Here is a 24,622-nt window from a genome sequence, read left to right as displayed (position 1 = left end):
TTTTAGGTGGTTGGTTTGGAATTGCTCTGCGTTGTAGAAATTGGCAAAGCACCAACGTGTCTAGCCCACATTTATGTGTTGAATGTAGATGAAGGTTAGTGTCTTTGAAGGCACGCTGGAACTGAGTTCAGGAAATGTTCCTTTTAGTCCTGACTGTATGCAGTTAGCCTGCACTGACTTCTTGCAAAACTGCATTCAGTTCATATTCCTGAGTGATTATCATCATGGTGGGAACCCTGCGAGCCTGTGGGAACACGGTACCACTGTACACTCACTCATTTTGTTTTTTTCTTCTGCCTTTATTCTGCTTTTTTGGTTTTATTCATAACTGCAAGCTTTCCAGATCAGGAATCATGGTGGTGTATGATGGTTCCTAGTTAGCTAACAGTATATCTGCACTGCCAAGTACTCAACCTCTTGGTTGACTCTTGGGCTGCCTCCTGGATCATGGAACCTTGCTCATCCACGTTGTATATCCATTAATCACCCAAGGTGTGCTTTCTATCAGCAGGGCGAAATTAATCTCCCAGTTGTCCTCACTTACTGTGCTTTGGTTTAGGTTGTGTATGTTCTTGAACATTGTGAGTTCTTTTCCAACCCAAGGCCACATGCAGTCCAGGACAAAAAAGTAAAGCTCTTCTAAAGGAAACCCGTTCCTATTGCATAATGGATAAAGTAGGAATGTCTTTCTCAGCATCAAAAATTTCACTCTACATTCTTCTGTTGGTCTACACAAGTTGATAATGTAGATACAGCCTGAACTAATGACTTTTCCCCTGCAATGAAGCCCAAATGTGTCTTAAGAAAAAATAATTTTCAGAATGACTCCTAGTAGGCAGAATGGACAAGGCACAGCCTGACCTGTGATTTGCAGTCACTCAGCACTGTACTAGGAGGCCTTACGGTCTTCAATCCTTCCACATGTTGTCATACCACAGCAGAGATCATGCAACACATAGCCTTTAGTTTGAAGTTATAAAAGCATAATTCTAATGAATTACAGTATATATTTTGTGTATACTATTTTTCTATGAACTGAGAAAAAAATGCAGGAAGTATGTTGTAGTCCCAGAGGTGAATGGAGTGGATTGCATAGGAAACCTGTGCCAAGTGTTACACAAACCACCAGTTTTCTTTAGACACTAGTCCTGGGTAATGTGAGTTACTCCACACCACTTGTCCTAGAGATCACTCCTCTGTTTAGCTATATTGCTTGTGGTTATTTTCCTTTGTGGTTTTTGTTCTTTTTCTTTTTTTTTTTTCTTGAAATTCTGCAACTTGTGCTGTAACAAAGCAAAACAAAATAGTAATGTTCAGTAAATTATCAAGTCTCAAAAGATAAAGTCTTGAAATCCATGTAAATGCTACTGACAGTTCTTAAAATACTTTTCCTAACATGGGGACAATTTCCCATTTGTCTCAATATGAGGCTGTTATTTCTGAAAATATCTCTGCTTTCTTAAGTGACCTTTTGTGAACATTTTGCAGAAGTTTTACTTGATTTGGTGTTTTACAAGGTTCCCTCCTGACCTAATAGTTGTTGTTCAAATGACCTAATGCTCTAATATACATATGTGATTATTATTGTATTGTTATTTTTAAACAATAGGGATATTTAATCTGGTGAGAAATGTGATGAAATAACATTTCAAATAAATTCGTGATCTGTGGCGTCTATGATTCTATGAAGTCTTTGATTTTTCTCTCTGTCTCTCTTCCGGTTTCAGGTTATCACTATAATGACCTTGTATCCCCACAGTACTTGAATCTGATAGCTAACCTCTCGGGCTGTACAGCCCATCGACGAGTGAACAACTGCTCAGATATGTGCTTCCACCAGAAGTACAGGACACATGATGGAACATGTAACAACCTTCAGCATCCCATGTGGGGCGCTTCTCTGACAGCCTTTGAACGTCTGTTAAAGTCAGTTTACGAAAATGGATTTAATTTGCCTCGGGGAATTGAACCCAAGAGGCTCTCTAACGGCTATGCACTCCCAATGCCTCGCTTGGTTTCAACTACTCTGATCGGAACAGAAACAATAACTCCTGATGACCAGTACACTCACATGCTCATGCAGTGGGGTCAGTTTCTTGACCATGACCTTGACCTCACCGTAGCTGCCCTAAGTGAGGCCAGGTTTTCAGATGGTCAGCATTGCAGTTCGGTTTGTACAAATGATCCTCCATGCTTTTCGATCATGATACCACCAAATGATCCCAGAGTTCGAAATGGTGCACGCTGCATGTTTTTTGTACGCTCCAGTCCAGTTTGTGGAAGCGGCATGACATCTCTTCTTATGAATTCTGTGTACCCACGAGAACAGATCAACCAGCTGACTTCATACATTGACGCGTCCAATGTGTATGGCAGTTCAGACCACGAAGCACTAGAAATCCGAGACTTGGCAAGTCAAAGGGGTCTTCTGAGACAGGGCATCGTACAGAGATCCGGCAAGCCGCTTCTTCCATTTGCTACTGGCCCACCAACAGAATGTATGAGAGATGAAAATGAGAGCCCAATTCCCTGCTTTTTAGCTGGTGATCAGCGTTCTAACGAACAGCTGGGTCTTACCAGCATCCACACATTGTGGTTTAGAGAGCACAACCGAATTGCCACAGAGCTACTGAAACTCAATCCACACTGGGATGGTGACACAATATACCACGAAACACGCAAAATTGTTGGTGCAGAAATGCAACACATAACATTTAGCCACTGGCTGCCTAAGATCTTTGGAGAGGTAGGCATGAAGATGCTTGGCGAATATAAGGGTTATGATCCCAGTATTAATTCTGGCATAACTAATGAGTTTGCAACTGCCGCTTTTAGGTTTGGTCACACACTCATTAATCCTTTTCTGTATCGACTGGATGAAAACTTTGAACCTATTCCACAAGGCCATCTACCTCTTCATAAGGCATTCTTCTCTCCATTTCGGATTGTAAATGAAGGAGGCATTGATCCACTTCTAAGGGGATTGTTTGGTGTTGCTGGTAAGATGCGTGTCCCATCACAATTACTCAATACAGAATTAACAGAAAGACTCTTCTCCATGGCACGTACTGTGGCTTTAGATCTGGCAGCTATGAATATTCAGAGAGGCAGAGATCATGGAATTCCTCCCTACCATGATTTTAGAGTTTACTGTAATCTTTCTTCAGCTCAGACTTTTGAAGATCTGAAAAATGAAATTAAGAATCCTGAAATCAGGGAGAAACTTAGCAGGTGAGCCAGAGGTGAAGAAAAATATTCAATTATCTAAATGTGCATGCAAAATTAGTAGCTAAATGTCTCATCTGGAAGACAATGTTTGTTAAGAAAGGGGTAAAGGGATTTTTTTTTAAGACACTTCCATCCATACCAGGGAATAGATGACAATCTCCACCTCTACATCTCTGAGAACAATGAGAACAATACAGAGTTAATATATACTGTATGTGTTCATGAGATTATTAATTTGAAATGTCTGGTTTTATAAATGCTGTTAAATATGAATATTATTTCAATGTAAAGTCACCTTTAATACCAATCTCATGCAAGTATTTGTGTTCAGTTCTATCCATTCTGTACACTAAAACAAATGGGAATATTATTCACTGTATTTGAATGTGGACATCCTTCACTGCCAGTAACCTGTTCTTCTTTAGATCTTCAGTGTTTGAAAATAAGTCTTCAGCTACCTACCACTGCTAGCTTATCTACAAAAAATCAAAGACAGGATTAGTCTCAGCTATGGTAAAAGAAAAAGAGTACAGAGGGGCAGGAAAGAGAAGCTATTGAAAAAGAAAGTTTCAAAAAACCAGAAGGAAGCTACTAGGAGAAAGGAAATTGTGGGGTAAACTTGCAGACCCTTGTGATGTTACATCACATATACAACCTACATTGCAGGCTTTCTTGCATATACACCCACAGCCTGTTCACAAATGTTGTAGCACTATCACTGTCATTTTTACTACAAGTAGTTCATATACCCGGCCCTTAAGTTTTACCACATACTGGTTATTTTGTAAATGTAAAATATTTGATATTAAATATTTGTGATTTTTTATTCATAGGTTGTATGGTTCCCCACTGAACATAGACTTATTTCCTGCTCTAATGGTGGAAGACTTAGTTCCAGGGAGCCGACTGGGGCCAACTTTGATGTGTCTATTAAGCACACAATTTAGACGTATTCGGGATGGAGACAGGTAAATTGAAATACCATGGAAACCAAAATTAATTTTGAACTGAAGATGCTTAATAACAATTGCGATGTCTTGTTTCCAAATCAAAATACATTTTATTTTCATTATGATATTAATATAAAATAGAAAAATAGAATGCAGGTTGAAAACATTGTTAAAAGTGATGATTAATTTATTTTTTAAGTTTGTTACTTTTTATGGTGAATATGTCACACTGACCTCCTAAAAGCACCACAGCCAACACATGCTTCCTTTTACCAGTTAAGTCATTCACCTTTCTGAAAAATGGATGTTATTAATCTCCTTTCGTTGTTATTTAATTATTTTATTGGCAAAGGAATTGTAGTATTTAAGACGCTTTCACCATCTCCATTACTTTAAGCATATGTTGGAAAAGTATCACTGTGTATATAATCTGTATACGTATTTCAGTACAAGCAGGTTGTGCACTAAGTAGACAGGTTATCACAAAGAAGACAATTTGATAATTGTTCTTAAATTGCTTTACATGCACATCATGAGCAATTTCTCAGTTTCAGTTTCTATGGTACCTGAAGTAAGAAAATAGTCATTGCTGTTGTCACAGAAGCTAGATCTCCTTTCATACTTTAAGGTCATTCACTTAGAATCTGAAAACCAAAATTTCCCTCATTTTAACATGATTTGTGACCTAGCATGGCATGAGGGTAAAAAGACTTATGCTGACTAGTCCCATCCTAGTGAAGGGGAAACAGGAAGGATTAGGAAATTAGATTTGATTCACTTTAGATAATGTTATTTGCATTAGCTACTCAAGATAGTACAAATGCTTTTCTTTTATTTCTGTAGTCAATAGCACAAGCCTTTTTGTATACTTTTTTTAACAATAACTTTCTTACATAAAATCTGTTTAAAAATTAAGCTGTGAAACATAAAACTCATGCCTGGAGGCAGAGGGAGTAAACTGAGAAATATATGCAGTATGAGCTCCAGATTACTGGTGAGAAGTACCTATTTGTGTCACAAGAGAATAATGGTACTGCTTTTTTGTGTGTGTGCATCTGCATTTTTCCAGCAAAAGCTTTTGGTTTTTTTATTTGTTTTGTTGTTGGTTTTTGGTTGGTTGGGGGGGGGGGGGGGGGGCGTTGTTTGTTTTTTGGTTTTATTCCCTTTTTTTTTTCCTGAAACAATGTTTAGAAACTATAGGAAAACATTCAATACTTAGAAGATGAGATTCTGCTGTCCAAAGAATACAAATGCTTTGAAGCCACATGCCAGCAAATAGTAAAATATTATTAGACATTATGAAAGCAACTCTCGCTTCTTTGAAAGGCCTTTACAACAGGCGAAGGATCAAAACTGCCAGCAGCATGCAAAACAAATGTGCCCGCAGAGTAAAGGAGTGATGTTTGAAGGGAACCTAGCTTCATGTCAATAGGGAGATTTCAGAATCTGGTTTTCTGATCCCAGTACTTCGAATTTCATCGGCCACTGTCCAGTGGCTTATGAAAATGGTACAATAAGTAGGTAAAATGAAAATTTTTTTGACCAATCCTCTAAGTTTAGTATAAAATTGTTATTGATTTTTCATAAAGTTTAAAAGAGCCTTCTACTATTTTTTTTTTTTAAATAAGTGGAAAAAAGTATCAATATAGAATTATAACTTTATAGTTTTGAGACATGTGAACGATATCACAGAATAGTGTGAAATGTTTTCAAATCCGGCCAGTAATTTAAAACGTTTTCTTTTCCAAGCACTGGCTTGGCTTTCATAATATTATATTATTTATATTTTCTATTGATAACAGGCTTTTAGCTCTTTATGTATGAAAAATGTATTATTCGAAACCACAGCATTTCTTGCTTGAATATAACACATTAACTGAGTATATATTAAGAAGTCCCTGAATTAGTATAAAAACAGTTTTACAAAATAGAATTTTTTTAGTAAATTAAACAATCTCGCTTATCTTGATAATAAACTAGGTATAGATTAACCATTCTTCTAATCTCAGCAACTCTATCAGTTTTTCTAAACCTATAGGGAAGTTGCCTGGAGAATGAAATCTGTGGTAATTGAAGCCTCTAAAAGAACTGTAAACTTTGTAGTCTCATGCCTTTCTAAATGTCCAAAGATACCCAAAACATCAAAATGGGAGTAGAAGAGAAATTAAAGGATTTGTTCAAGACTTTGACCCTTTCAGACTGTCAGTATGATGCCAAGTGCTTAAATTTTGGTATCTGGATCAGTCCCTCAGATACAATGTAAAGTTCAGAACAGGATTTATGGAACAATTAATTTCATTCTGAATACAGTATTGCAATATTTCTGGAAAACTGTGTTTTGGTTTTTTTCACTAGCAAACTTGTCTTTTCTGTGAGATTACAGGTTATGGTATGAGAACCCAGGTGTGTTCACACCTGCTCAGCTCACTCAGATCAAGCAGACATCTCTTGCCAGAGTTTTGTGTGACAATGGTGACAACATAACCAGGGTACAACATGATGTCTTTAAGGTGGCTGAATTCCCACATGGATATAGTAGCTGTGAAGATATTCCTAAACTGGACCTCAGGATGTGGCAAGATTGCTGTGAAGGTCTGTATATAGGTGGATTTGGGTGTATTAATGTGTGCTTTGTTTAGTGTCTGTTTATTGTATTTTAAGAAGACATTTGAGTGTTCAGTTTTTAAGATGTTACAAACTCAAATCTGGAGCACAATCCTTGTTAAATGAGCGATCATTCTATATTTTTTATTAAATACACACATTCTAAACGTGACATAGATTTGAGCATTGCACAGTGTAGATAAGTGCCTGTTTTCTTCCTTTTGTGGTTAAATATTCTTGTTCATTACCACCTCCTTCATAAGTTAGGACAGTGGGGTGATTTGTTTTTCTTCAGAAATAAACTTTTTTTTCTCCAGAAGCAAAGTTTACTTAGCTGCATGAAGAACAGGACACTGAGAATCCCATGTTGCTTGGTAGCCTGTCTGTTGGCTTCTCTCACATACGGATTTTCTACATGACCTCTCTTTAGTCTTCATCACACCAGACTTCACTGCCTCTGTAACACAGTTAGAATATCCCTTCCCAAAAGAATCTTCCGGATCATGCAGGTTTGCAGAATCATTTACAGTAGCATCATCAATAAAATACTTCAGGGAGCAATGACTTCTCTTTACTGAGGTCTTGACAGTGTTATTATCTTGTTCTTTTGACAAAACTCAGATGACATGCCCTGGCTGAAAAAGTATGTTCAGGAATTTTGGGAACTTCTCTGTGGAACTCTGATTATCTAGAAGTTGCTGTCAAACTAACTGGAAAAAAAAACTTGCTTTCATTAGAGAGAGTAATCAGTTGAAGATTATTAGAATCTTATAATTTCCCTAGTAATAACTTAGCTTTCAATATCAGTATCTTGTAGATTTGCTGATGGAAGGAATCCAGATCTGAGTTCTTAATCTTTTCTACTGCTCATTCTCTTGAATTTACTACTGCTGAGTAGGCTGTCCAATGTTCTGGCAAAAGATATGCGTGAGTAAGGAACCAGTGGATTGTATTTTTGAGAGAGGTCACACTCTTCCAGTGGCATCCATTTAACACTTTTGGTCAAATATAATTGTCCCCAATGACAGAGTCCTTTGGTGATATAGCTCAGAATATAAGGCAGTAGATATAGGCTAAATGGATAGAGCATGTCCCTTCAACCTGAACAGATACAGTAAATATTGAGGAAGGATTACAACTAGGGCGACTTTACCATGAGAACAAGCTCAGGTATCATTAAAAATGAAAAAAGTAGATAGTTTTACTATTCAAAGATACTGCATAACTTAGGTTTTACGCTGACTGCTGAGTTGTCTTGTCCAGTAAACAATGCCTTAAATAATAAATCACTGTCTAAGAAAATTCTTCGTTGGAAGATTTGGTTTAAAGTGTCAGTTATCTTTGTGAGACTAGGAGAAATAAATACTTCAAGTTTCGATGAAAACTTGTACAATTTACTCGAGATATAATTTCATTCGGGTCTTACTCTAATTTTTACCAGGGTTTTTTTTGTTTTTAGTTTATTCAGATTTTTTTAAAACAATATTTACCAGGTTCGCCATTCCTAAATTAATAATAGCTTATAAAACTCTAGATATGGTTGATATGTTGTCATTTTAATGCAAACTCTTCCAGAATCTCTTCAAAAGAACCCTGACATTCACCAGAAGCATTGTGAGAAAATCAATTATCACTCTTCAAATGCTTTACCATAAGCAAATAAATCATATTCTGCTGGTTCAGGATAAGTTCACTTTGCCATGGTTCATAAAGCTTGACAGTTTCACAAATACATTAATAATATTGATTTGGAAAAATTGTAAAGCTGTTCTGAGAAATTGTGTTGATTCTCTAAATGTTATGTTATCACTAAGCCTTCTAGAGCAGATGTTATCTTTGGAAAGTCTTTAGAGTATTCAGCCATTCAACAGCCTAGCTTGTGTTTTCATTCAGTTATGTTACTACCAGAGAGTACTACTGGATGCAGTACAGTTAGACAACTGCCAAGCAAAAGAAAGGGTAAATAACTAATGTTCTTTTAAAAAGTGCCTATCTGTATCTCCTTCTTCTGAACTCTTTTGAAGTCTGTGCAGAGGTTTAATGAAGAAAAAATAAAGTGTGCATGGCTTGAACTGCTTTCTTGCATGGATGAATGGGTGTGACATTTTCTGTGGGAATCCAGGTTTAAGCAATTAATTTTTAAAAATTCTTTCATTTTGTGGCACTAAGGAATCGGATTACTCTGAGGTGGGGGGAATACACAGCATACATTCAGGAACAGCATTTACTTTAAATGCATTCTGGGGTTTTGTTTCTTTGAATTTATTATTGTTATTTAAAAGAAAAAATATAAACCATTCTCCATATTTAAAATATTTCTGATTATTTTATAATTAAAATTATACTAAATTAAAATTTAGAATATGGTGTGCTGTTCATTGCACTTCATGTACTTATGTTTAATGTGACCCATATATTCAGCTCTTTCAGCTTCATTAAAAAGCCACATCTGTTTTTGTTATCCTTCCTGTTTTGTTCAAGTCAAAATACTTTTCCATATGAAGAAAAGAAAAACTTCTTAGATACAAAAAGCTACTTCTTAGATTCCTTGATTAAAGCTAGTATTTATTTCTTATAAAACAGAGTAGTATTCCTTTTTATAACAGCAGTACCAGGTTACCTTTAGATTTCAGTTAATGAATCGTACAACAGAATTACTAGTTTATGGGGTGAAAAAAAAGGGAATTCCACTGAGGTACACAAGTTTTTCTTCTCGTTTCCTTCACTTTCTACCTTTCTTTTTCTGGTCAGAGAAGGTGAGGAATTACTGCAGGTTTACTGCAGCTCATTTTAGCAAAGAGCATCCAAGCTTCAGGTTTTCTGAACAAGAACCTTTTGGTGCCTTTTTCAACCTCTCTAGTGCAAAAGAAAAAACTTTTTTTTTTCCAAGTATGCTTCTATGATTACTTTTACTGACTTTATATCTCAGTTCTGAACCCAAAACAGATATGATAAAGCTCTCTTCCCTCAAATATAAGCATGCTGTTATGGTTATGCCTAATATTTTTGTGAGAGAAACTATGCAAAAAGAAGGCTAGAAATGAGGTGCAAAGACATATTGGCTCAAATGGAAACGTGGTTTGACTCCAAATATATAAATTCGAAATGTTATCCACTGTGAGACCGTTTCCCACCTTTTTTTTTTTTCACATTGAAATGAAAAATATATTTAGCCTTTTCTTTTAAGTCAAGTAATGACCTAGTGATTCAGACAAGATGCAAATCACCTTCATAAGCATAAACTGATTGAGGAAGGTGTCTTTTCTTAACTGGTTCTCAGTTAGCAACCAACATATCTCCTGTGTCAGATATTGTTCTTTTTTATTCAATTCAGGAAAACAGCCTTATATAAGTTATAATTAAGCATGGTTAAATTCCACTGAATTTCTTTAGAACTGTTAAGACACATTCTTAATGGGTGCATTTATAGATGATCTTCCAGTAGGATAGACCTATATTTATGAACTTCTGAATTTTAAGACCAGACCAACAATTATGCCATCTGTTGTTTCTGTACTGACCGCATTAATCTATTTGATTTTTATCATTGCTTCTAGAAAGTCATCAACTTTTTAACAACTGTGCTTTATTCCTAGTTAAAAATTGACTTCTAATATTATATCTTATTATATGCTTCTCATTATGCCCTTTCATCTTTAATGAAAGTACTAAGCAACACTGGGCTAAGCACTAAATGCTGTGAAAGACTGTTTTAAAAATCTTAACAGGAGTCTCAGTGCGAGACTGCAAGATCTTTTGTGACAATGGAAATTCTTTATCAAGAACTCTTCGAAATACTAAAATAATGCAATTTATGCCTGCAAATGTTTTCCCTTTACACAGATCTTTTCATTTGCTTCTGTCATGTCATACTTATTTTTGGTTTCTACTTTCAAGGTTATCTTTTTACATTTAAAGACAGTATCTGTTAGTTTACTAACAATTCAGACTATGCCAGGCTACTAAAATACAGTTCCATGGTCTGTACTTTTAAGGATTAAATCCTTTTTTTTTTTTCTTTGAATAAAAGTACATTTAATATAGTCCAGTATTTCTGTATGGTTACAAATTCTGTTGAATCAGTATTTTTATTTATAGTTAATCAAAACCAAGAATATTTTTTCTTTTTTAGATATCTATGATCAGTAAAATACAATTTTAATTCATAAAATGAAAATAAGGAGACTTAATGTATGATATTGCCTTGTCTTTGCTACCAGGGTCTCATGTCAATAGTTGCCATCCCAAATGAAAAGCAACAGGGAAGCAACAGGCTGTCCTTCATTGTGTTTAAACCCAAACTCCAGGATGAGACCCCAGACCTAAGATCTCAGCCTGTCAAATCCCACCACAGGTAGTAGAGAGATTCCTCCAGAGGACAATTCAGACTGCAATCTCTTCCTGTGGCAATGTCCATTGTCTCTAGAGGAAACATGGGTAGGAGGGCATCCTAATGGAGGTGTCTGTGATGCCTGCAAAACTAGGCAGTTGGAGGATTTCCTTCTTCCCTCTGGACTGTTACTATTCTAGGACATCAGTACCTTCACAATCTAATGGGCAGGTCAGTTCTCAGTGTCCTTACTTTTGAAATTTCCAAAATTTTATGGCTTTTCAGTCTGTCTGAAATTATTTTTTCCCCACTGATCATTGATATTTATATTCCAAAAGATGCATGGTTATAATCTGTGAAACTTTCTAACTAGTTCTGTTTAATTTTTTCTGCTGGGGAGGCTGGGTTTGCTTTGGTTTGGTGTTAAGAACCTAACAGGTTTTTATCTTCCTGCAGGCCATCCAACATCCAATCGTAAAGACATGATATGTTTTTAAATGTCTTTAGGCTAGCAGTAGCTGTATATTAACAATTTATATAGTCATGTTTTGTAAATTTTCTGGATATTTTCTTTCCCAATGATGTCTGAGCCTTCTAGTTTTGGCAGCATCGGTTTCTGAACTTTGAGGTCAACTGCAGAGAACATCTTTATCATTAGAATTCCCCAGTGTATCAGCTGGGATATGACAGTCTGGGTTGTCATTTTATCTTCTACCTTCTATACCATTATTTTTGTCCAGATATTTCAATAATATTTATGCAAAATGCCTCTGTTCCAATTCGAGCAGACTGCTGTTGGATTTTATTACATATTACCCTTTTTTGCTGCTATTTGGTTTATCATTTCTTAGACATTCTTACTCAACAGAAGAAAAGAAGAGGTGCAGTGTAATGTGAAGGGATGTTGCCTATTTAGCAAAAAACAGTTACTTTGAGTTAAGGTTTCTTTTAGAGTGAAAACTCTTTTTTCCTATGTTGTGTAATTAAGTAGCTGCTTTGTGAAAACATCTACTGAAAAAAAAATCTTATGACATTTCAGACAGCTTTAGTGTTTCTCCTCCCACTTACTGATCCCTCTGGCATGAATAGGAGTTCTTAGATACATACAAATGCTTACAGTAACAGCAACTTAATTCACTACAATAAATCTCAGAAAATGGAAGTAGTATCAAATAGGAGCAATAATTACATTATATGTGCTTTTCTTCATGTTCTGTTAGTCTCCTAAGTTTTGGTTTAATCTCCTTGATCTTAGATTAATTCTCCTTGACCCCAGTTTCGAGAGGTGATTCACTGGGAATTAAGAGTGCTCAATACTTCAAAATGTCAGGGTTTTTTTCTATCAGATGTATATTATAGGTGCATTTTTAAAACCTTATGGGAAATGGTATTTTCTGAAGATGTACACATGGCTTACATATGCAAACATACTGTCTTGACTCTTGCAGTGTAATATCTAGCTTCTGGAAGAACCGTTGTCCATAGAGGAAAAGAATTCTTAGGTTGCTTTTAAACATTCAGCTTCTGTGCAGAAAATTAATTGGACTGGGTATAGCTAATTTGGTAGGTAGGCTGAAAATAACAGAATTTTAGGCTCATTATTCTCATTTACTACTACTGCTAAGGTATTCTTTGTTTAAAAAAAATAAGACCAATAGTTTTCTTGGTTTAGGCTTTCTGAAAGCTAGAGCATTCTGTCCTGCACCTTTCAGCAACGACAGTCGTCCTCGTGCTTGTACCTGAAACAGAAAACAAGAACAAGAGTTGTTCATTTGGCAAGTTGACATATTTGAGTCTTTAAAAACTCCAGGAATGTCAGGTCTGTGTACTTGGAGCTGCCACTGAACATATGGTTCTCATATTTACCAGTCTAAGGTGATAAAACCTTCCCAGGATTTCAGACCTTTGTTTCTAAAAACCAACCTAAGAATAAAAAAAAACAATAGGCCATTGTGTTATTGTACCCCCCAAAAAATTTATTATGTGAGGTGACGTTAGCAGTTATTAAACAAAGGAGTATAGCAGAAACCTTCCACAATTTGCTTCCAAGAGAAACTAAAATTTCTACGATAGTCAAGAGAACTTTAAGCAACAGATTGATTTAAGAAAAAAATTCCTCTAAAAACTGGCTCTTTCTCCAATGGCCCTTCAGTGTGACCTCTTTTCTCACCATACTATAAATATAGAAGTGTCTAAGAGTAATCAAAAATGCCTTCGTGCCAAGCATCTTACAGACACAGCAGTCTGTTCCCATCTGAAAGAGCTTAGTTTCTGAGCAGGCAGCAAGAAAATTGTGTGAGAAAAAGCAGAACACACAAGAAGAATGAACAATATATTGGCAGTAAATATAATCTAGTTCTTTGGTGGTGCTGTTATTATAGGAGGAAGGTAATAAATTTCCTCAGGAATGGGACAGGCTGCAAAGAGAGAAAAGGGAAGAATAATTGTGGATAAATTAATGATAAAAAGAATGATCTATAGGTATTATTTTTGAACTGAAAAATCAATTAGTATTTTTTGATCACTCTTTTTTTTTTCTATCGTAAATGATATTAAGCCATAGACAAACAAAGTTTTTCCTAACAGGGAAATTGTAATAGTCTAGTTTTAGTAAAAGTCCAGTACAAGTAAAAGTAGTCCAAGACACCTATTTTTGTATAATCACAGAACTACTTTACATTTGTTTTTAGAGTTGCTCTGTTCAAGCCTCTTTTTTTGACTTGTAACTTGTGCAATATTTTGTGTTCATACTTTAGGTATTTGATCTAGCTACTGCTAAATTTCAGAAAAATATAAAATGTTACTGACTTTGTGAATAAATTTGAAACATTAGAGAAAATAACTTCTTTCCCTGTTAAGTTGCTTCCATGGCTTACTGTGCTAATACCAGACTTAGCTGGGATATGTCCATGGGATTCTGTATTTCAGCTTTCTCTTCTATTTTCTTAGCAGACTCTTTCCTTCTAATAGTTGAACAAGCTGTTGGTTCCTGCTGCAGCTTGGCCCATTATAACTTTTTGTTTTAAAGCTTCTGTGAAGAGAAATGAGAAAACTTCTATTTTCTCATTGTCTCCTCTCCAAAGTCCCGTTCCAGTTTTGTTTTCCTTTTTCAAGTGGGACTCCTTCCAAATACTCACTGTGTTTGGAAGGCAAAATAAAGTGAACCGAAGGAAAGACATACTTCATTCTGTGAACACGTCCTCTTAGGATCTTAGAAGATTTCTCTCATGATTATTCTCAGGCTTGAGATTTTCACTCTGTGGTAGAAAGTATCTGAGTAACTCGTGATACCTTCAGATCCCTCAAATTTGGTAATAGGGCTGGTCAACCAGTAAAATGTGTCTGCAAAGTTCTCCAGGATTTAATTAAAGATTCTCTTTCGGATGCCAAAAATAACAGGAATAGATAAGGAAGCAACAGGCTGTTTTTTCTGTCATTGTTTTCCTCCATATGTAACTACCCCATTCCAAAAGCAAGAAATAATGAAAACCCAAGAGAGCCTGAATTTCAGGAGTGAAAACAATAGTTAAAGTAGCATTGATAGGTTTTTGAAAATAACGTTTATTCCTTTGTTTCATACTAAAAAGCTGGTCTGTGAATAATTTTCTGCACCCATCTGGTTTAAATGCTGTATCACTGAGATATATTTAATGGCTATCAAACAGATTCCAGAGGGATCAGACAATGTGTGATTCAATTGGCCTTTGCCAATTCAGAAGACAGTGTAAAATCATATTAATATTGTAACTGCTGAATTAAGCTGTAGTAATGTGTAATTTCTTGTCTCATTTCAGACTGTAGAACTAGAGGACAGTTTAATGCATTTTCATATCACTTTCGGGGAAGACGTTCTCTTGATTACAGCTTTCAGGAGGACAAGCCCTTGAAGAAAATGAAAATGTCCAAGACAATAAGGTGAGATTTTTTTATTTTGTTTTCCCCAAAGTATGAAGAAGCATTTCTTTTCAAAATGGAAAGAAACTCAATGATTTCTTTGTAAGTGCATACCACTTTTTTTCTACTGTCTGCTTTCTCAAGTTTGATTGATGTATTTCATTCTGACACTTGAACTGTACACTACAACTACAAATTGAAAACTGCAGAGTTTGCATTTTTTTTTTTGTGGTATAGCACAGTCTGTGGTAGAGTCCTGTATGAGTTTGCTATTTTCTTTTAAGATGCATTTTGTGAAATTCTGATGCTTATCTGCTAACAGTAAAACACCTTTTTTTTTCCTCCAAGCTTAAATTTAAGACCCTTTGTAAGTGACACAGTGTAGTGCTTTTGTTTTTTCATTGGTTTTCATGAAAAGACTCTGTAATGAAGCATAATTTGGGGGATTTGGAGTCTCACATTCCTACTGTAACCAAACTGAATTATTTCTGTTTCTTCCTTGGAGCTGCTAGGTCCTCCTGTAGAAATAGGAGGAAACCAAGTGTTGATAACACTAGCATAAAAATTTGTAGTAATTTGTATGGATTGCTTCTAGTACCAAAATACTTAGAGCTGGAGTGGAGAACAGTAGTGATACAGTGTTGTTGGTAACTCCATAATCCTCAAAATGCTCTAGCAAGGAAGTAAATCACAATGTCAGTTAGAAATGATCAACTGCTCAGGATCCCTGTAATTTCTAGGGAATCAAAATTTATCTGTGAATTAGTGAAATGAAATGAATTTTGCTCAGACCAAACATTTCTTGCGAAGTTCCTTCATGATGAGCAAATTTGAGATGCTTTTGAATGATAGTTCTTTCCAAAATTATCTCCTTGACTGAGATGACCAGACAGGGTCTACCCATGCTGTCAAGGAAAGCGGCTAGACAGATACATAGGTAAATTTATTTCAGCAGTTTCAAATACTCACGTGGATGTTATAGCAGGGGAAAAAACACCACCATTATATTTCACTTAATTGATAGGAAGCTGTCAAGAAGTAATAGAGCCTTTAGATGTTTAAGATTTTAGACAAAAGCAGACAGAAGCTAAGTATAAACTTACTTATAGATGATAAAAAAAGACAGGTTCCTTTGAAGTAATCCTTGAAGAAGGATGTTTAGTCTGTCTTTGCAAGTGAACTGTTAGAAGTTTGTAAATTTACAAAACAGCAATTCACTTCTTAAAGATGCTAGTCCCATAATGAATAGTCCCATAATGCTAGTCCCATAATGAGGATTAAATGAAATAAAAATAGAAGCAACCCCCCCCCCCCATATCTGAGAAACTTCCTGTTTTCTTTAACTTGCTGTTTGACTGTTTCAGAAATGAAACTCAAAGATCTACAACAGTCCAGTTACTAATTATGACTACAAAATAGTAAATTTACAATACTTTATTTATAGCATAAGTAAAGCTAAACACCCTCAGTCCTTCAACATTCGCATCAGTTCTCATGCTCGTTGTTGTATTATATTGCATTTGTGGTGAGAAGGTTTTTTCCTCCTTTTTTTTCCTTCTCATTTTCAATAACTTGAGCAGGTGGGGAAGATTAAACTTTTTGTTATACAATAGCAGCTGGTTTATTTAAATTTTGGCACGTTATGTTGCTTAGAGTTCTTTTTCTTTAATTTAGATGAAACTATGGGAAACCAAGTAGCTTGAACACCTGCCAATAAGTGCTCTTTTAATTTATTCAGAAGGATTACAAATCATGAGCCCTATTACATGAGAGAGGATTTCTTTGCCAGTTCATTCTTTGGGTATCCCTTAGCTCTGGAGAAGACATGGTAACGCAATAGGAATGCTTGTTATAGATTCAAGAATCTTAATGTGATGTGCCTTAATAATTAGTGTTATCCTTGGTTTTGAATACATGTTTTCTAAAGTGGTGTCAAATAATATATTATGATTTATAGACAGTTCCTTTGATAACTGTTTCCCATGAACAGATTAAATTAATTAACATAATGTAGTGTTGTACTTCTCTTATCAGGTATCAACTGAAAAGTGCTATAAACAGAAGACTAGATATTGTGTTCAATAATCAGTATTGATTTCAAATGGTAGTTAAAATGGGACACAGGAATATGTTATTATCTAAAAGTACTTCTCATTTATTCATGAAAACCAACTTTTTCCTTTTCAAAGTCATATTTCTTTAGATATGTGTTTGGCTAATGAGTATCTAGAGGGAGAAACTGGATCTGAAAGCGAAACCTGAATTTTGTATTTGGGAGTAACACTTGGTTTTGGTTGTTTTGTTTTGTTTTTTTGTTGGGTTTTTTTTTTTGCTTTCATATCGAAGGCTTAAGAGATTTACTAGTGGATTTAAGGTGTTGCTTTACAGTGCCACTGATGACAACTTTGTTTCCCCCTGCATGAAATACATATGTTATTTTTCTAAGTAGAAGAAATTCCCTGTTGCTAGTGATATTAACAATAATCCACAGCTCACTTGACCTGAGACTGTCTTCAGCACCAGTGGGTCTTGTGTGCTGTTGTGGTTCCTACCTTTGTTGGTTACGCTTCTTTTACATTTTTGCTGTTTTAAAATATCTAGCAAAATAATAAAAGTTAGATGAATATCCTGACTTGGTGTTCGTTTGTTGCAGTTCTGTGAAACAGAGTAAATATTTTCGTAATGCCACATCAGCGTCTAATGAAAATACTAACATGCCTGCAGTGAATGACTTCAAAGAGTTTGTTTTGGAAATGCAAAAAACTATTTCAAGCCTCAGAAACCAGGTAAAGTGCTATAATGGGTAGTTTCTAATTTTATATTTAATCAATAATGTTTTCCTATCACCATTCCTCTTAAGTTTTTAGTATTTGGACATCTACTTCAGCCAAAATCCACCACATACTATCTCAAAAAAAACCACAACACGGTGTGTTTTTATTTCTATGTTCTTTTGAAATCATACTGAAATATTCTACAATTAGTTCCACTTGACTTTTGAACCTGAAGCCTTGTGTAACCATTGTTCCAACCCAGGGGATTGGAACAGGATGATCTCTAAGGTCCCTTCCAACCCAAACCATTCTATGATTCTCTACTAAACATGGAATGAGTCTTTCTTTAAAAATTTGTTTGTAGAGTTAATAAAATCTTTTTTTCCTATCTGAAATGTATAGAATCTCTGTAAAACTGATTCAAATGTAGTCTTCATAAAATAGGCCAGACTACCGTTGTAATCATAGTTCAGATCTAGATCACTTTAAGAAGACTTTTACAACATGGCATACACAAACTCTTTGTTCAGAATAACTGCCATAGTGGAATTCAGTTTTAAAGATGTATACCTTAGAGGACAGACAAATCCAAAGTGGGCTAAAATGTTTGCCTAGAATAATTAAGTTCCTTCAGAGCAGCTTTTCCATGTAATTTATAGATACAAGTCATGTATTTATTTGCATAGTAACCCAATTCCATCTTTGATGGTATTATTTAATGCTTGTACTCATCAATGCTCCCATCTTGACAGTGGAAATGCTTTGTTAAGACTTATTACGTTTCAGTAAGTTCTTCTGTTTTTTCTGGATGTAAAAAAGACAGAGGGATTGTTAAAAATGATGCCTTTCTAATTACTGTTTCCAAGAAGCATATAATCAGCAAAATAACTAGTCATATAACCCCTTTTTTCATCATTAATGAAAAAATAGTCAAAAATCCAAGCAAACATTTTAAATTTTTATTGTTTTTTCCATTTCATTTTTGAAAGTTTAGATTTGCCTTTCCATGTGTCACGCGTAGTTTATTTCTCTTTGTATGCTCTAATTGTATATTCCAAAGTTAAGAAAGATATATTTTCTGTTAGTTTTCTTTTGAAAGGCTGTTTCCATACATATTACCTGTTTACAATATTTTAGCATTATGAAAACTGTGGAGTGAGAAGAAAAACCCAGACAAGTATTTGTCATGGATTATGCAGCATAAAAGACTGAATACCTTGCACAAATAAAACCCTTTCTTTGATTGAGTTATTAACTTTTTTAATGTTTTCAGATAAAAAACCTTGAATCTCGCCTCAGTAAAACTGATTGCACTGATGAAAAGGGTAAATCATATTCCAGCAATGAAACCTGGAAAAGGGACCCTTGTACTGTATGTGAATGCAAAGTAAGTATGTGGAAATCCATTTTGAGATAGAAATTATATTAGATTCTGCTTCTAAAACAGCAGTTCCAGTTTTGTGCATGCTAATTTCTGGGTAATCATTACTAATTGTTCTTTTTATGGATGTTCAGTTATTTGGTGCAAAAAAAATCATAATGTTCAGCTATCCCTGTCCCTGACACTGGTTTTCAGTCCAGCCTTTATATACTTTTTTTAACTTTCCATTTTCATTGATCTATAGTTGTACTGGCAAACTTAACTGCAAAGTGAGAGACTTCTTGAAAAGGTCTACTAAAATACATAAAAAAATCAATACAAGCTCATCTTAGTGCTAGATTTTAATTTTCTTTTATCATGGTGAAATTAAAAAAAGATAAAAGAAAAATGTCAGTAATTGGTATCCTAGAGTTCCATGCCTGAACATTAGATGAAATGGTATACTGCTCCATAAAAGATGGTATAATACAAAGAGCTTTCTCAGTATAAGTTTATGATGAAATAAACTATGTGGAGTTAATCATAATAGCCAAGATCTTAGAGAGGACAAATAACAACGTTTTCTTCGCTGATATGAAAAATGTGTTTCTTGTTTGGAACATGTAGTTAAGTCTGTTACGGTTTTGTTACTTTTTTTTCCTGACACAGGTTGGTCAGATAACTTGTTTTGTAGAATCATGCCCACCAGCTGACTGCGAAGCGCCTGTGAAGGTTAAAGGAGATTGCTGTCCAGTCTGCTTAAAACAAAATATTATTAAAAAGAAGCCATAAGTCTGCTTTTTAAGAATTTAGGGTGCATACTCCTCAAATAATTTCAATGCCTGCTGATGGCAAAAACAGGTAACTACAGTCTTAACAACAGCAAGAAACCAAGATTTACAATATTCTAATGGTGCTGTAACAGTATAACGTAATGTATTTTCTGCCCGTGAAGGTAATCACAATGCAAAAATTAATGAAAGGGAAATTAGCAAACAGGTCAATGTTAATTGTGTATTAAACTTCTCAGGTTAGACAAACTCAAACTGGTGCTACTTTTAAAAGAACACTGTCAGGTAGTTTTAGGTACCCAAAATGACTGGGTTTAAGACTTACTTTAAAATGGACACTTCATTTCCTGTCTTTAATTAGCGACACTGAAAGTTTACTATCCCTTTTCAGTACCAGTCTGACTTGATATATAGCTCTTTGTTATTACATAGTAAATGCAGGGAAAATGAAAACACAAGGTCACTGTGCCCAGAGCAATGCTGTGGAGGGCCAGTTTCTGCGAACACCTATGCATGGAAATTCTGATGAATCACACTATCATTTCTGCATCTGAACTAGCAAGGAAATAAAGAAAACTACACGACACCTTTCAACACCCATTCAAGGAGCAAAATTTATTAAGATTTTCAAAGCAAAAACCCTAGAATTAGTAAGTAAATAAAGAGAAAGGTAATTGGAAGGTACATTCAGTTGCTTTGTGTAAATTACAGATATAATTGACAGTGTTCCTCATTCTAGAAAATCATAGATGACAAAGTAGCATTTGATCTTAAAGTGAGCGTAATCCCTTTTGTCAAAACATATGTAATTGCTTGGCAACTTTTTTTTCCTCATTTATTTTAAATCATTGTAACATGATCATCCAGTTCAGTTTTAAAGCATGCTTCTCTTGATCTCAGATCAGCTCACGAGTTTGTGTGGCCCTGTTTTGAAAATGTGAAAAGATGTCACATGCCATTTTGTATACAAAGATTCCTACTGATTCATTGTGCATGTTGTCAATAGAAATAGGTTCCTGGTTATTTTGTGGCACTGTTTGTTGACAAAAAGAACAATCAAAATCAAGCATCATGAGTAATTGTGGATTGACTACTTTTTCTGACAAGGTATTTGAATTTTTTTTTTTCAGTTTCATCTAATGCATATATATTTTTACCTCAATATTTTTATCATTCAAGTTAAAAATTGTCTGCCAATGGACTTTATTTCCCATTTAATAAATGTTTAACGTTATAGAGTATATGTCTACACTAGCATTTCAAAGTTTTGTACTTTTTAGAATACAAAGTGCATATTTTTGACCAGGAAATATATATTATATTCAGTGAAGGACAACTATTATACCTCATTTTACAGCTTTTTTGTGTTTATTCAGAATTGATTCTCTCCTTGAATACTTAATATGTTAAAATTTATGGCTCTGTCCTTAAGTCCTAAGTCAGGACTAACTAGAACCAGAGCTCTTTAGTGGTGTAGTTCACAGAGTTCTGAGTTTATTGTTTAAATTTAGGGAACGGAGGTTTCAGTATCAAATAAATCTGCACAAAATTAAACATTGTCATCTTAAAAATTTTGCATTATGAAAACAGACGGAATACTTAATTATTGCATGGTAGATCAGATACCTGTCTAATAACTAACCTAGGACAGCAATATGAGTTCCGCTATATTATTTTGGCACATAACTTCTCTGATTACTAACATTAATAATTTCTAATTTGATAAACTGATACCATGAAACATTCAATCTTTGGTGTATCTTTAAAGCTTACTACAGAAACTCTTTTCATCTATGGTAGGAGCAATATGTACATGTGAATGGTGTGTTAAAGGTGTGTGGTAGAGGTACACATGGAACTACAATTTATATTTTAAAGAATATTTTAATTGATTTTATATACAATGTTTTGAATTATGTAATTTTCTATGTTAATACTTTTAGAAATTGTGTGTGGCGAGCATGTTTATCATACAGTTCCTAGAGGTTGTCATTCCTGTATTTCTTTGATACGCTGGTATTTTGTTGACTTTTGCTGAGAGTCCAAACCACATGTCTCGTCCTGTAATTCCAACTCAGATGGAACTCCCATTGACCTATAGCAGGAATTCCTCAAAGAGGGAGGATTGCATAGCTAACTCAAATATAATTTAACTGTCTAAACAGTTAAATAAGGCAGTAACACATCCAGCTGGTTATTACTTGCATTCTTTTATTCCAATTGTATATTAAATAAACTTTCTCAAGATTTCCACTTATACGAGAAGAGAGTTTCCATTTATACATTATAAAATAGTACCTTATATCTGATTGTTCCTTTTCTGCAGCCTCCAGAGTAAAGTGGGAGGTTTTCTGTGCTGTTCACTGTTTATTCATATGGTATATAAAATGGGCTTATGAGTCTGGATATGCTTAAGTAAGTGTAATACTGAGTTATTTTCCACCATCCATCTGATCATAAACCATGCAGGAAAAACAGGTCTTTATCCACAGTTTAAAATGTAGTCAGTCATGGGTTGTACTAATTCGCTTTCTTGCAGTGTCTGCAGAATCAACGTTGATTTTAACATTTCTGAAACAGTGGCCAATGGCTAGGTGACTATTTCCTCGGCATCCACTGTAAGAATATTACTGTATAATGTTGCAAATTTTACATATTTATTTTCCTTTTTAATGTTACCTAAACCAAAGTCTTTGTTGTTTTTATTTTAATCAGTAAATTTGCCAAAGAACTGTTTGCACTGTATAATGAATGCTTTTCAGTTAAAATAAAGTGGGCCACATTTCCAAGTAAATTCCAAGTGTATTATTCTCAGTACATGTATTGTTTAGATTGTTTGCAGAAGATTTCAGTGTGTAGGCTTTTATCAAAGATCCATATTGCTTATTTTATGCAGGATTTTCATGATCGAGACTCCATTGCTGAGAACTAAGCTGTGAGCTGATAATGAAACATACAGATTCAGTAGGTTCTTTAATATTATGGCACATAAATTAAAGCATCTATTCACTGTTCTGGGTGATATGAAAAAAATACACGCAGACTCAGAAAGGATATTTAAACATACACTTTTTTTCCTAGCACAAATGTGTATTTGAAAACTCTTAGTGCTGAACATTTTTTTCCCCACTTTTAATGGGAATGTCATAATAGTTACATACAGCCTGTTCTTACACAGTGTCCTCAAATAGATCCAGTTGTGACTTGCCTTCCAATGCACTTGATTCTACATTCATTCTTTACATCATGTCACAAATGAATATCCAGGTTCACACAATCTCAGCTCAAAATGAGTCTTCTGTGCAAGAGATCTTCTTGTTTACCTTATCTTGTTTCTCAACCACAGAATATGAATTACTGCTGAACACATAATGAGTTACTCTCATTTCTTGGTGAGGTGTTAGGTTCTCTGGGGCCCTGGGTCAGTTCTTTTGTTAGATCTACCCGAGATTCATCTGTTTCTTCATGACTTCATAAAATAAAGCATTCTGTGGTACAGTATCATTGCAATTAATATAATTCTAAGTTCCCTTACAGTGAAATGGGAGAAGTTAAAGACTGACTCAAAGAAACAGACTTAAGAATCGTCTTCAGGTTGCAGTTACCTGTGCTTCACTATGCTTTGATTTTGAGTATTGCGTAGGGCAAATCTAGAAAAGCAGAACTGCAATAGGTTCATTTATGTGTTTTCCATCAGGCTGGTAAAATACCCTGTTGCTTTTCCAAAATGTTGATGAGTACTATTCAGTCACTATCCTATGAAAATTTTAGGGCAATCAGATTTTTTTTTTTCTCCAAAGTCAGATAAAAATAATTTGGCAAAGTACTGGTATACATTTTTCTAGTAACTTGGATGGATAATGCATGCTTTTTAACAGATATAGACAGTTCCTAAATTCTTAAGCCTAATCTAGTAGTGCTCAAATATTTACATTTCAACAACTTTTTTTTTGTTGGTGTTTTTTTTTTTTTTGTTGTTGTTACCAGGGGACTAAACCAGCAGAAACTTGAAGAGAAGGTTTTGTTTCAGTAAATAAGTGTGTTAGTCCAGACAAGACAACAGCCAGGGTTCAACACAGTTAACTGCCAAGAAGTTTGCTGATAGTTATTAAAAAACCCCCAAAAACCTACGAAGTCTAGACACTAAGAATAAAACTCTTGGACTGATACTGATATATTTTGAGAGAGGTTCAGTTATATTTGAAACAAACCAACTAATTTTATTTTGTTCCTTTTGGCTGATTACAGCTAAGAATCATTGGGCCACAGGATGATTGAAGTTGTCTCTTTGTAACAAATGGCCTCCCATACTCAGTAACTTTGTTTTGTAAAATAGTATTTTGCTGCCATAATGTATGTCATTATATGATCTAAAATATTTTTCTTTATTTTTTTCGGTTTAATCTCCTACTAGTTCCATGGTGGTTTTTTTTCCTATAGTATTTACCAAATCAGTAATGTTTGCAGTGAGATTTTTGGACATGTTGGGGATGTTCCACAGCTTTAAGTTTGGAAAATAGAATGAGGTATCAAAAGCTGGTGTATTTGACTAATTTTCTCAAAACTTCTGCATTATTCTGTTGTCATATTGTTGAAATAGATAAAAAGTTTTGCATATACAGGGCAATACAATTATAAAATTACCAGTAGAAAGAAAAACTGTTTACTCTCCTCTCATAGTCTTTTTTATC

At 34.7% G+C, this 24,622-nt stretch overlaps 1 protein-coding gene across 2 annotated transcripts in view; it reads left to right on the top strand.

Moving 5' to 3' along the window:
• PXDN (peroxidasin) overlaps nucleotides 1-22,725 on the top strand; it is a 90,283-nt gene extending 67,558 nt beyond the window's left edge. For both annotated transcript variants that reach the window (XM_055714280.1, XM_055714279.1), the window contains 7 exons: nucleotides 1,728-3,231; nucleotides 4,062-4,196; nucleotides 6,562-6,770; nucleotides 14,907-15,027; nucleotides 17,660-17,792; nucleotides 19,054-19,167; nucleotides 19,810-22,725. In XM_055714280.1, the coding sequence (XP_055570255.1) occupies nucleotides 1,728-3,231; nucleotides 4,062-4,196; nucleotides 6,562-6,770; nucleotides 14,907-15,027; nucleotides 17,660-17,792; nucleotides 19,054-19,167; nucleotides 19,810-19,932 (2,339 nt within the window). In that variant the 3' untranslated portion in view covers nucleotides 19,933-22,725. The remainder of the gene's footprint in view (nucleotides 1-1,727; nucleotides 3,232-4,061; nucleotides 4,197-6,561; nucleotides 6,771-14,906; nucleotides 15,028-17,659; nucleotides 17,793-19,053; nucleotides 19,168-19,809) is intronic.
• Nucleotides 22,726-24,622: the final 1,897 nt, after the last annotated feature.

This window comes from Falco cherrug, chromosome 6 (genome assembly GCF_023634085.1).
Source record: "Falco cherrug isolate bFalChe1 chromosome 6, bFalChe1.pri, whole genome shotgun sequence".
NCBI classification, from domain to species: Eukaryota; Metazoa; Chordata; class Aves; order Falconiformes; family Falconidae; genus Falco; species Falco cherrug.
This window is presented reverse-complemented; position numbering and strand designations above follow the sequence as displayed.